At 48.4% G+C, this 12,322-nt stretch overlaps 2 protein-coding genes across 4 annotated transcripts in view; one reads left to right on the top strand and one right to left on the bottom strand.

Moving 5' to 3' along the window:
• The window catches only part of HEATR4 (HEAT repeat containing 4), a 95,298-nt gene extending 90,418 nt beyond the window's left edge, over positions 1-4,880 (bottom strand). The window contains exons 1-2 of the mRNA XM_050798686.1: positions 4,804-4,880; positions 185-3,690 (exon numbers count right to left, since the gene is read on the bottom strand). The gene's annotated coding sequence lies outside the window, so the exon portion shown is untranslated. The remainder of the gene's footprint in view (positions 1-184; positions 3,691-4,803) is intronic.
• LOC126959533 (acyl-coenzyme A thioesterase 1) overlaps positions 1-11,901 on the top strand; it is a 41,097-nt gene extending 29,196 nt beyond the window's left edge. The window contains exons 1-4 of one of the 3 annotated variants that reach the window (XM_050798831.1): positions 4,906-5,007; positions 5,111-5,705; positions 9,304-9,506; positions 11,157-11,901. In XM_050798831.1, coding sequence (XP_050654788.1) covers positions 5,123-5,705; positions 9,304-9,506; positions 11,157-11,762 — 1,392 coding nt within the window. In that variant the 5' untranslated portion in view covers positions 4,906-5,007; positions 5,111-5,122 and the 3' untranslated portion in view covers positions 11,763-11,901. Of the gene's footprint in view, positions 1-4,905; positions 5,008-5,110; positions 5,706-9,303; positions 9,507-11,156 lie in introns of those variants that run through there. The other 2 variants (XM_050798833.1, XM_050798832.1) reach the window with 2 other exon arrangements.
• The last annotated feature ends 421 nt before the right edge of the window (positions 11,902-12,322 follow it).

Genomic DNA, 12,322 nt, shown 5'->3' with positions numbered 1-12,322 from the left:
GCTGGTCTTCAACTCCTGGACTCAAACGATCCTCCCACCTTGGCCTCCCAAAATGCTGAGAATATAGGCATGAGCCACTGCACCAGGCCTAATGTCCTGATTTTATAAATCCCAAAACTGGGGCCCAGAGAGAAGAGACAAAATTAAGATCACCATACTGGTTAGTATCTGAAGTAATACTGACTCTTTTCACACCTAATCCAAAGGTTTTTCAGCTACCTCAGGTTGCCTCTCATCTTCCAGCGGACGCCATCCAGCACCTTTCAGACACTGGCAAAGGAGCAGTGTTTCAAAATTACTTTCCAAATGTCCTCCTACAAGGCAGTCCTCAGACAGAAGCAACGTTCTGCATCTTAAGCCTTCCTTGGTTTCTTAGGCTCCAAAGCTGTTTCTATCAGTCTCCAAGCAACCAACTCTTTAGAATTCCATGAGTCTACTCAGAGAACTTGTGCGTTCACAGGGGTATCTTCAACTATTTATTAAATTTCCTTCTTTGTAAACTGAGCTTTGTGAAATTGCATCTCATTTATGGTGGTTTCATAGATTTTTTGGTCTTTTTTTTTTTTTTTTGAGACAGAGTCTCACTTTGTCTCCCAGGCTGGAGTGCAGTGGTGTGATCTCGGCTCACTGCAACCTCTGCCTCCCGGGTTCAAGCAATTCTCCTGTCTCAGCCTCCCATTACAGGTCACACCACCACACTCCACTAATTTTTGTACTTTTAGTAGAGACGGGGTTTCAGCACTTTGGCCAGGCTGTTCTTGAACTCCTAACCTCAAGTGATGCGCCGCCATGGTGAAACCCTGACTCTACTAAAAATACAAAAATCACTGGCCATGGTGGTGCGTGACTATAATCCCAGCTACTCAAGAGGATGAGGCAGGAGAATAGCTGGAACCCGGGAGCCAGAGGTTGCAGTGAGCTGAGATCAGACCACTGCACTCCAGCCTGGGCGACAGAGCAAGACTCTGTCTTGAAGAAAAAAAAAAATTAAAAAAAGAAAGGTGGCTGAGTGTGGGGTGGCTCACGCCTATAATCCCAATACTCAGGGAGGCCAAGGTGGGAGGATTGCTTAAGCCAGGAGTTTGAGACCAGGCAACATAGGGAGACCCCGTCTGTACAAACAGTCTAAAAAATTAGCCAGGTGTGGGAGGTGCATGCCTGTGGTCCCAGGTACTCGGGAGGCTGAGGTGGGAGGACTGCCTAAGCCTGGGAGGTTGAGGCTGTAGTGAGCTATGATTGCACCACTGCACTCCAGCCTGGATAACACAGTGAGACACCCGTCTTAAACAAACAAACAAACAAATACTATGCATAAAACTGCAAGGCTCAAGAAACAACAGTTTGAAGTAGTTAGATGTGTGTGTTCTTTGATTTTCATGTCTCATCTATTCTTTTTTTTTTTTTTTTTTTTTAAGAGATGAGGTATTGCTCTGTTGCCCAAGCTGGTATTGGGCTCCTCCTGGGCTCAAGCAATCTCCTGCCTAGGCCTCCCTCTGAACAGCTGGAACTACAGGCATGCACCACTGCACCCAGCAACTGGGGTAGTGTTTGACTAGTCTTTTTTAAAAATATGTTAATATCTTGGCAAAAAGTATATTTATACTGTTCTCTAACCTTTTTTCATCAGTTTCATGGAAAAATGCTCATCATATATTCTTCTGCTATATAACTTTAAACGGTTACGCTGCTTTCCTTTATGACATCACAATTAAACCGGTTAAACCAAATTCATATTGCTAACTTGTTTCTAATTTTTCTCTATTAAAATGATATGATAAGCATCCTTGTAGCCAAATATTTACACAATTCATGAAGCTTTACTTAAAAGAAATTCCTAGACATGGAACTGTGAGTCAGAGAGAATGGATCTTTTATATATTTTTGCATAGATTGCCATGAAAAGGTCATACCAGTTTATACATCCACCAATATATGAGTTTCTTTTCCAAATCTTCTTCAACATCCTGTGAGAGACAGTCAAAGCATAGCTGTTCAGAGCCTAGGCTTGAGAATCAGATTTCAAAGGTATGAATCCTCTCCGTTTTTCTTTATCCTTTCTTTCTTTTTTTTTTTTTTTGAGATGGAGTCTCGCTCTGTCGCCCAGGCTGGAGTGCATTGGCGCGATCTTGGCTCACTGCAAGCTCTGCCTCCCGGGTTCACGCCGTTCTCCTGCCTCACCCTCCCGAGTAGCTGGGACTACAGGTGCCTGCCACCACGCCCGGCTAATTTTTTGTATTTCTTTTTTTTCAATAGAGATGGGGTTTCACCATGTTAGCCAGAATGATGTTGATCTCCTGACCTCATGATCCGCCTGCCTCGGCCTCCCAAAGTGCTGGGTTTACAGGCGTGAGCCACCCCGCCTGGCCCCTTTTGCTTTTTAGAGACAGGGTCTTGCTGTGTTGTCCAGGTTGTTCTCAAACTCCTGGCCTTAAGCAATCCTGCCACCTCAGCCTCCAAGTAAACTGGAATTGCAGGCAGGAGCTACCTTGCCCAATTTCCACTTTCTTTTTCTTTTTTTTTTTTTTTTTTGAGACGGAGTCTCGCTCTGTCACCCAGGCTGGAGTGCAGTGGCCAGATCTCAGCTCACTGCAACGCTCCCGGGTTTACGCCATTTTCCTGCCTCAGCCTCCCGAGTAGCTGGGATTACAGGCACCCACCACCTCGCCTGGCTAGTTTTTTGTATGTTTTAGTAGAGACGGGGTTTCACTGTGTTAGCCAGGATGGTCTCGATCTCCTGACCTCGTGATCTGCCCGTCTCGGCCTCCCAAAGTGCTGGGATTACAGGCTTGAGCCACCGCGCCGGCCAATTTCCACTTTCTAGCTGTGTTATCTTCAGAAAATTAGTTACATTATCTGGGCCTTAATTTACTAATAGGGTTCTTGTAAGTATTAACAATTAGTTACTATTGACAGGTGAAGAAGGTGGGCCTCTGGGTTAGGAGGACTTGGAGAACTTCGCTGTCTAGCTAAAGGATTGTAAATGCACCAATCAGCACTCTGTCTCTAGCTAAAGGTTTGTAAACACACCAATCAGCACTTGGTAAAAAACGGACCAATCAGCACTCTGTAAAGTGGACCAATAAGAACTCTGTAAAACGGACCAGTCAGCGCTCTGGAAAACGGGCCAATGAGCAGGATGTGGGCAGGGCCAAATAAGGGAATAAAAGCTTGCCCTGTCACCACCATTGGTTTGCCCAGCTAGCGGTGCCAAACAGAGTGGGTTTTCTTCTTTGCTGTGGGGTCCTTTTGCTCTTACGCGGTAAATCTTGCTCTTGCTCACTCTTGGGTTCGTACTGCGTTTAAAAGCTGTAACACCGCGAAGGTCTGCAGCTTCATTCCTGAAGCCAGTGAGACTACGAACCCACTGGGAGGAACAAACTCTGGAGTGCCCTGCCTTTATGAGCTCTTAACACTCACTGTGAAGGTCTGTGGCTTTACTCCTGAAGTCAGCGAGATCACCAACCCACTAGAAGGAAGAAACTCGGGACACATCTGAACATCGGAAGGAACAAGCTCCGGACACACCATCTTTAAGAACTGTAACATTCACTGCTAGGGTTTGCAACTTCATTCTTGAAGTCAGCGAGACCAGGAACCCACTGGAAGGAACCAATTCCGGACACACTATTATTTACTTTCTTTAGTTCCTGAGACTTCTGTGCACCGAATATACTTGGTGTGCCACAGAACCTATGCAAAGGTAATTAGAACAAACAGGAAATTGTAAGATTAATGACATGGGACATGAGCATTTGGAATGAGATATAAAAGGCTTAACTTGAGGACAGCTGTATTAGAAGCAGAGGCAAACAGGTTTTGTGGGTGTGAAGCTTATGCATTTATAGCTTTCTCTAATTACAAAGATGGGAAATTATAAAATCAGGTACAAGGGCTTGGGAGGGGTCTAAAGGTAAGTTTGATGGAAAAAAAAAAAACAAACAACCCTCTGGTTGGAACCAATAGCTTATGAAAAAGTAGAAAAAAGCCCGATGCATGGGGAGCGCCAGTAGTCCCTTGAGGTATTTGAGAGGCTGAGGCAGGAAGATGGCTTGAGCCCAGGAGTTTGGGGCTTGTAAGTGTGCAGTGATGGTAAACCGCCGCTGTACTCCAGGCTGGCAAAGTAGTCTCTCTCTGTCGCCCAGGTTGGAGTGCGGTGGCGCGACCTCGGCTCACTGCAAGCCCCGCCTCCTGGGTTCACGCCATTCTCCTGCCTCAGCCTCCCGAGTAGCTGGGACTACAGGCGCCCGCCACCACGCGCGGCTAATTTTTTTTGTGTTTTTATTAGAGATGGGGTTTCACCGTGTTAACCAGGATGGTCTCGATCTCCTGACCCCGTGATCCGCCTGCCTCGGCCTCCCAAAGTGCTGGGATTACAGGCGTGTGCCACCGCGCCCGGCCGACCCTGGTTTTTTTTTTTTTTTTTTTTTTTTCCCTTTTTTTTTTTTTTAAAAAGTTGACTGATTGGAACAAAAATGAGAAACCAGTGTAAGAAGATAATAACTACTGGCCGAGCGCAGTGGCTCACGCCTGAAAATCCCAGCACTTTGGGAGGCTGAGGTGGGCGGATCACAAAGTCAGGAGTTCGAGAAATAACTATTACCTCATTTGACTATTTTTACACCTGTAAGGAATGAAGCTCAGAGGTCACACAGGAAGAAGCCAGCACCCTTCGGTGTGGGATTGATGTGGAGGATAGGCATATACAGAGAACACACAAGCAAAACACCATGGTGCAGATTTTGACAGAAAAGCTCTATGATTAGTAATGAGTGTGAATTATTCAACAAAGTGATCAAAACCAACTTCAGTCCTGCATTCCTCTTCGCCATCAGGAGTTTGGCGCCTCGAGACTGCCCATTCCGCCGGCCAGCAAGCTTCTGAAAAGCAAAACTAGGAAGTTGCTTTCCAACATAAAGTGGAGGTTTCAACACAGCAGACTTGAAGCAAGTTCAAGTGTGTCTGTATTTGGTCGGGCTGATAGGCTGGACTCCGGCCTTCCCAGCTCAGGTTAGCAGACTCCTCTGCCCTAGTGGGCGCTTAGCCTGCGACGGTAGCCTTAGATGATCTCTAACAAGCTTCTTTCTCCCCACCTCCGTTCACTTGTTGCCAGGTCAAATTCAAAATGGCCTCATATCCTGCTGTCCTTCGAGCGTCCCGGCTGTACCCATGGAGCCTGAAGAGTTGGGCGCAGTTGCTGAGGTCTCCACAGATGAAGCAGGTTGGCCGGATCATTAGGGTTCCTGCTCGGATGGCGGCGACGCTGATCCTGGAGCCCGCCGGCCGCTGCTGCTGGGACGAGCCGGTGCGAATCGCCGTGCGCGGCCTAGCTCCGGAGCAGCCGGTCACGCTGCGCGCGTCCCTGCGAGACGAGAAGGGCGCGCTTTTCCAGGCCCACGCGCGCTACCGCGCCGACGCCCACGGCGAGCTGGACCTGGAGCGCGCGCCCGCGCTGGGCGGCAGCTTCGCGGGGCTTGAGCCCATGGGGCTGCTCTGGGCCTTGGAGCCCGAGAAACCCTTGCTGCGGCTGGTCAAGCGCGACGTGCGAACGCCCTTGGCGGTGGAGCTGGAGGTGCTGGAGGGCCACGACCCCGAGCCCGGGCGGCTGCTGTGCCGGGCGCGGCAGGAGCGCGACTTCCTCCCGCCAGGGGTGCGGCGCGAGCCGGTGCGCGCGGGCCGGGTGCGCGGGACTCTTTTCCTACCGCCAGGTGAGTCACCTCTGCTAATACTTCCCGTCTGCCCAACCCTGTTCCTGTGCTTTTCACTGTGTGTGTGTGTGTGTGTTCGCTCTTTTCACTTTGTTTGTGTATCTCCCCTCCCCCACACACCCTCGGACTATATTGCCCAGGCGGGTCTTGAACTCTTGGTCTCAAGCTATCCTCCCACCTCTGCCTCCCTAAGAGCTGGGATTACAGGGTGAGCCACCGCGCCCGGCCCTCTGAGGGGAGTTACACTTACTTTTTTATTTTTTATTTTTTCGTGCCTGCACTTTTCACACGGAGAAAGGATGTGGCTTCCAACATTCCGAAGGTTAGTGTGAGGAGACAGGAATGGAATGGAAGGCTGGTTGGGGACGTGCCTCTGCCACTCCAAAACTGAGAGGTCCCTCAACCTAGTGTTCAGTTAAAAGACATTGTAAGGGCGGGGCGCGGTGGCTCAGGCCTGTAATCCCAGCACTTTGGGAGGCCCAGGTGGGCGGGTCATGAGATGAAGAGATCGAGGCCATCCTGGCTACCACCGTGAAACCCGGTCTTTACTGAAAATACAAAAAATTAGCCGGGCGTGGTAGCGGGAGCCTGTAGTCCCAGCTACTCAGGAGGCTGAGGCAGGAGAATGACTTGAACCCGGGAGTCAGAGTTTGCAGTGAGCCGAGATCGCGCCACTGTACTCCAGCCTGGGTGGCAGAGCAAGACTCTGTCTCAAAAAACAAACAAAAAACAACAACAACAACAAAAATTGTAAGGAAAGGGAAAAGACACTTACAATATTAAAAACAAACAAGAAAACAAACAAACAAAAAACAGGCCGTGCCTGGTGGCTAACACCTGTAGCACTTTGGGAGGCTGAGGCAGGCGGATCACCTGAGGTCAGGAGTTCAAGACCAGCCTGGCCAACGTGGTGAAAACCCTCTCTTTACTAAAAATACAAAAATTAGCCAGGCGTGGTAGTGCAACACCTGTAGTCCCAGCCAGTCAGGAGACTGAGGCGGGAGAATCGCTGGAACCCGGGAGGCAGAGGTTGCAGTGAACCAAGATCACACCATTGCACTCCAGCCTGGGGGACAAAGAGTGAATCTCCATCTAAAAAAAACCAAAACCACAACCACCAAAAAAAAGGGTAGTTTCAATTTTTTAATGTTCTTATGTATTGACCAGGAAGCCACTTTTTTTTTTTTTTAAACAAAAAGAATTCCGACTGGTTTTCTCACTGTATTTCCATGGCAGCCAGGAGGTGCCAGGTGGCTGGGCCTGTGAGGGCACGGAGGTTACGGTGCCTGCCTGCCCGCCCTTGCTCCAGCTGCAGATGCTGCCCCCTGCAGGGCCTGTTCGTTCCTGCTGCCTAGCTCCCCGCTGCCTGTCTATGATCTCCCTCCTGTTGTCACTCCAGGAGGGCAGCCGCCACCTTGTGCAGGGTAGGACCAGGTACTGATTGTGGCCTCTCCTCTTGGCCTCGAATGGTATGGTTGTCATCAGTGAGCAAGTCCCCAAAGACCACAGTCTTGTCCGTTGTCAGGATAATTTGCTCCACAAGCTGGGGCTCCAGGTGCTGCTCTACCCAGCGGTGCTTCTCACGCACACAGTGGTCTTACTTGGGCAGGGGCTGGTGCAGTCTGTAGACCTCTGTGTTTTGCATGTGCTTCATCTCTCGCAAGGCCCTCGGTGATTGGGCTCCGCGTCTAGGGAAAAGCCTAGGGCTTCACACTCATGGGCCTCTTTATCCACCAGGTCGGGCAGCAGGGTGCGGTACTGCTTCCAGACCAGGAAGCTGCGGCGCTGCTGCAGTGTCACAGGCAGCTCCCTGAGGAGGGGCGGCTGAAGCCTCGCAGGAGGCCGTCTGGAAGCTGCCAGCACGCGGTCCCTGTCCATCAGCACACGCCTGGGCTGTGCTCATGGCTGCTGGGGCACTGGGGTTTCTCGGGCTCCTAGGGACATGGGGCCCACAAATGCTCTTTTAAAAGTTTCTCATTTTTGCAACTTTTCTTTCAACTCCCACAGTATGTTCAGGTTTATGTAAATTAGCATTTACAATAGGAAGGCCTCTTGCTGTCCAATGGAAATTTGAGGTTACTGGATACTTTTATTACATAAAGAGCAATCAGCCAATGTAAAAATGAAATGATGCTTATCCTTATTAATAATCAAAGAAATGCAAAATAAAACAACAGAGTACATTTCACACCCTCAGAGGTGGCAGACTTTTAGAAGCCAGCATTACCAACTGCTGACCAGTGTGTGGAGGAAAGGAAACTCCACGCTGCTAGAAGGAGTGAACATGTTCATCTACTCTGGGAAACAATGTGTCTTAACTTACACAGTTAAGTATCTTATTCTACTGGTACATGTGCACCAGGAGGCATATTCCTTATGAGAGGAAAGCCATTGCAGATGAGCAGTCTGGGTTAATTTAAAAAAAGAGTAAAGCCAACTGGAAGCAGCCCAAATGTCCATCAACAATAGAACAGATTAATAAACTGAAGTATATTTCCAGCAGTCAGAGTGATTGAACTACAGCTACAAGAATCAACATCTATCAAGATATACAAAATAAAAGGAAAAAACATGGATGAATCTCCAAACCACTGTTGAGTGAAACAGTCAAACCCTAGGAGAACACATTCAGTGTCATTCCATTTAGATAAAATTCAAAAAATAGGCAAAATAAAATATTAAGGTACATATCTAAGTGTTAATACTATAAAAACCAAGAGAGTGATACACAGAAAGTCCAGGATACTGGAAAGTGAGGAAAGGGCACGGGGGGTAGGGGGTCTGTGGGACTTTGATGGCTTGAGGGTATCAGCACTGAACTGTTTCTTGAAGTGTTGCCCATAAGGTGTTTACATTCTTTTTTTTTTTTTTCTCTTGAGACAGCATCTGGCTCTTTCCCCCAGGCTGGAGTGCAGTGGTGCAATCTTAGCTCACTGCAACCTCTGCCTCCTGGGTTCAAGTGATTCTCCTCCCTCAGCCTCCCGCGTAGCTGGGATTACAGGTGCCCGCCACCACACCCGGTTAATTTTTGTATTTCTAGTAGAGACGGTTTCATCATGTTGGCCAGGCTGGTCTCGAATTCCTGATCTCAGGTGACCCACCCGTCTCAGCCTTCCAAAGGGCTGGGATTACAGGAGTGAGCCACTGCACCCGGCCTGCATTATTTATTTTTCTTGTGTGAAATACAAACCTTTAAATGGTAAAAATATTCAGTGGGTGGAGTCATTTGGAATGAGTACCGTTTTGAGTCTGTCTCTGTTGAATAAGTGCATTCTGTTGAGTGCACTGGAGAGGCATTTGTGTCTTGTACGTAGCAGTCTTTCTTGCTGTTTCTTGGTGGCGCACCATTAAATGGATTCATTCACCAGTCAAAGGACATATGGGTTGTTTCCAGTCTTTGGCTATAATGAGTAAAGTCACTATCAACACTTGCCAGAAGTTTCTGGACGAACACAGGTTTTCATTTCTCGTGGGAATATAACCTAGGAGTGGGATTGCTGGGTCACATGTATGGTAAGTGTGTATTTAATTTGATAAGAAACCATCCAGCTGTTTCAGGAATAGCTTAACTTTGCGTTTTGTTTTGTTTCTTCCCAAGAACCTGGGCCCTTTCCTGGGATTGTGGACATGTTTGGAACTGGAGGTGGCCTGCTGGAGTATCGGGCTAGTCTGCTGGCTGGGAAGGGTTTTGCTGTGCTGGCTCTGGCTTATTATAACTATGAAGACCTCCCCAAGACCATGGACATCCTCCATCTGGAGTACTTTGAAGAAGCCGTGAACTACTTGCTCAGTCATCCTGAGGTTAGTTCTTCTCTCAGATTTACGGGCTATGATGTATCAGGTCTCTTCTTGAATGGTCTGCGTGTTCACAGAAGTTGGCCCATTCATGGCAGCCATTCCCTACCCCAACACACACTACCTTTTTAAGTCACTTCTTTTTTTTTTTTTTTTTTTGAGACGGAGTCTCGCTCTGTCGCCCAGGCTGGAGTGCAGTGGCCGGATCCCAGCTCACTGCAAGCTCCGCCTCCCAGGTTCACGCCATTCTCCTGCCTCAGCCTCCCGAGTAGCTGGGACTACAGGCGCCCGCCACCTCACCGGGCTAGTTTTTTGTATGTTTTTTAGTAGAGACGGGGGTTTCACCGTGTTAGCCAGGATGGTCTCGATCTCCCGACCTTGTGAGCCGCCCGTCTCGGCCTCCCAAAGTGCTGGGATTACAGACTTGAGCCACCGCGCCCGGCCTTAAGTCACTTCTTACCGTTTCTTTCTTTTTTTTTTTTGAGATGGAGTCTCACTCTGTTGCCAGACTGGAGTCCAGTGTTGTGATCTTGGCTTACTGCAGCCTCCACATCCCAAGTTCAAGTGATTCTTGTGCCTCAGCTTCCCGAGTAGCTGGGATTACAGGCACCTGCCACCATGCCCAGCTAATTTTTGTGTTGTTAGTAGAAGTGGGGTTTCACAATGTTGGTCAGGCTGGTCTTGAACTCCTGACTTCAAATGATCCACCCGCCTTGGCCTCCCAAAGTGCTGGATTACAGGCATGAGCCCCTATGCCTGGCCTAATTTTTGTATTTTTTTTTTTTAGTAGAGATGGGATTTTGCCGTGTTGGCCAGGCTGGTCTCAAACTCCTGACCTCAAGTGATCTGCCCACCTCGGCCTCCCAGAGTGCTGGAATTACAGGTGTGAGCCACCACACTTGGCCTCTTAAAGACAGTTTCTATGCAATTCTATGTTACTATATTTTCTGCTAATGAATATACTCATAGTTGGTATTACACAATTTTAAATTCCAGTATGTTTTTTCTTTCTTTTTTTTTTTTTTTTTTTTGAGATGGAGTCTTGCTATGTCACCTAGGCTGGAGTGCAATGGCATGATCTAGGCTTACTGCAACCTGCACCTCCCGGGTTCAATCGATTCTCCTGCCGCAGGCTCCCGAGTAGCTGGGACTACAGGTGCATGCCACTACTGCCTGGCTAATTTTTGTATTTGTAGTAGAGACGGGGTTTCACCATGTTGGCCAGGCTGGTCTCAAACTCCTGACCTCAAGTGATCCACCTGCCTCAGCCTCCCAAAGTGTTGGGATTACAGGCGTGAGCCACCACACCCGGCCATGAGATGATGTACTTGTTGATGATGACTCAGTTTAGTTATGACAGTGGGAATGGGTGGCTCAGGTGGGAGAGAGAAAAAGATCATGGGAGATACGAGATTAAGGAACTGGGAAACCGGAGTGGTTGATAGATCTTCCACATGGTTATCACCAAGAGTGGTGATGGAGAAATTATGGAAAGGAAGAGAGAGAGTGGGGGTAAATTCCCAAAGCTGCAAATCTGGGTAAATGGTAGAACCCAGATTCAGACTCAGGTTCAAGTAACTTCCAGGGTGGGCACAACTCACTGTGTTTCACTGTTTGTGGAGTCATTCTTCTTCTTTTTCCTTGTCCCTTTCTCAGGTAAAAGGTCCAGGAGTTGGGCTGCTTGGAGTTTCCAAAGGGGGTGAGCTCTGCCTTTCCATGGCCTCTTTCCTGAAGGGCATCACGGCTGCTGTCATCATCAATGGCTCTGTGGCCAATGTTGGGGGAACCTTACACTACAAGGGTGAGACCCTGCCCCCGGTGGGCGTCAACAGAAATCGCATCAAGGTGACCAAAGATGGCTATGCAGACATTGTGGATGTCCTGAACAGCCCTTTGGAAGGACCTGACCAGAAGAGCTTCATTCCTGTGGAAAGGGCAGAGAGCACCTTCCTGTTCCTGGTAGGTCAGGATGACCACAACTGGAAGAGTGAGTTCTATGCTAATGAGGCCTGTAAACGCTTGCAGGCCCATGGGAGAAGAAAGCCCCAGATCATCTGTTACGCAGGGGCGGGACACTATATTGAGCCTCCTTACTTCCCGCTGTGCCGGGCTTCCCTGCATGCCTTGGTGGGCAGTGCTATTATCTTCGGAGGGGAGCCCAGGGCTCATGCCATGGCTCAGGTGGATGCTTGGAAACAACTCCAGACTTTCTTCCACAAACACTTGGGTGGCCAAGAGGGGACAATCCCAGCAAAACTGTAATTTTTATTTGATCCTCTCTGTTGCTAATCTCTCCTGGAAACATCTACCACATTTAGTGTGTGTATGTGTATTCATTCTTTTCTTTTTAATAACTACTTAAAGTTTCTCCCCCTCATTATTAAAATGAATTTACCAGTAAGAATGAGTTTTGAAGATTTTTATAAACTGTACACTTGATCAGTTTGGGAAGGGAGTAACTGTAGAAAACACAAGAAATGGAAAAAGTCTCCCTATCTGAACACACAACTGATAAGGCTTTAGTTCTGAAAGGAAAAGTGAGTAACATCAATTAACAGTGTCTGGTACATAAATGGAGTTCAATAGTTATTTGCTGAATGTGTACAAATGAGCCAGGCATGGTGGCTCACACCTGTAATCCTAGCACTTTGGGAGGCCGAGGTGGGCGGATCACTTGAGGTCAGGAGTTTGAGACCAGCCTGGCCAATGAGGTGAAACCCTGTCTCTACTAAAATACAAAAAATGAGCCGGGCGTGGTGGTACGCACCTGTAGTCCTAGGTACTCGGGAGGCTGAGGCAGGAGAATTGCTTGAACCTAGGAG

The sequence above is a fragment of the Macaca thibetana genome, chromosome 7 (genome assembly GCF_024542745.1).
Source record: "Macaca thibetana thibetana isolate TM-01 chromosome 7, ASM2454274v1, whole genome shotgun sequence".
Classification (NCBI taxonomy): domain Eukaryota; kingdom Metazoa; phylum Chordata; class Mammalia; order Primates; family Cercopithecidae; genus Macaca; species Macaca thibetana.
Note: the sequence above shows the minus strand (reverse complement) of the source record. Positions and strands in the feature narration are given on the sequence as shown.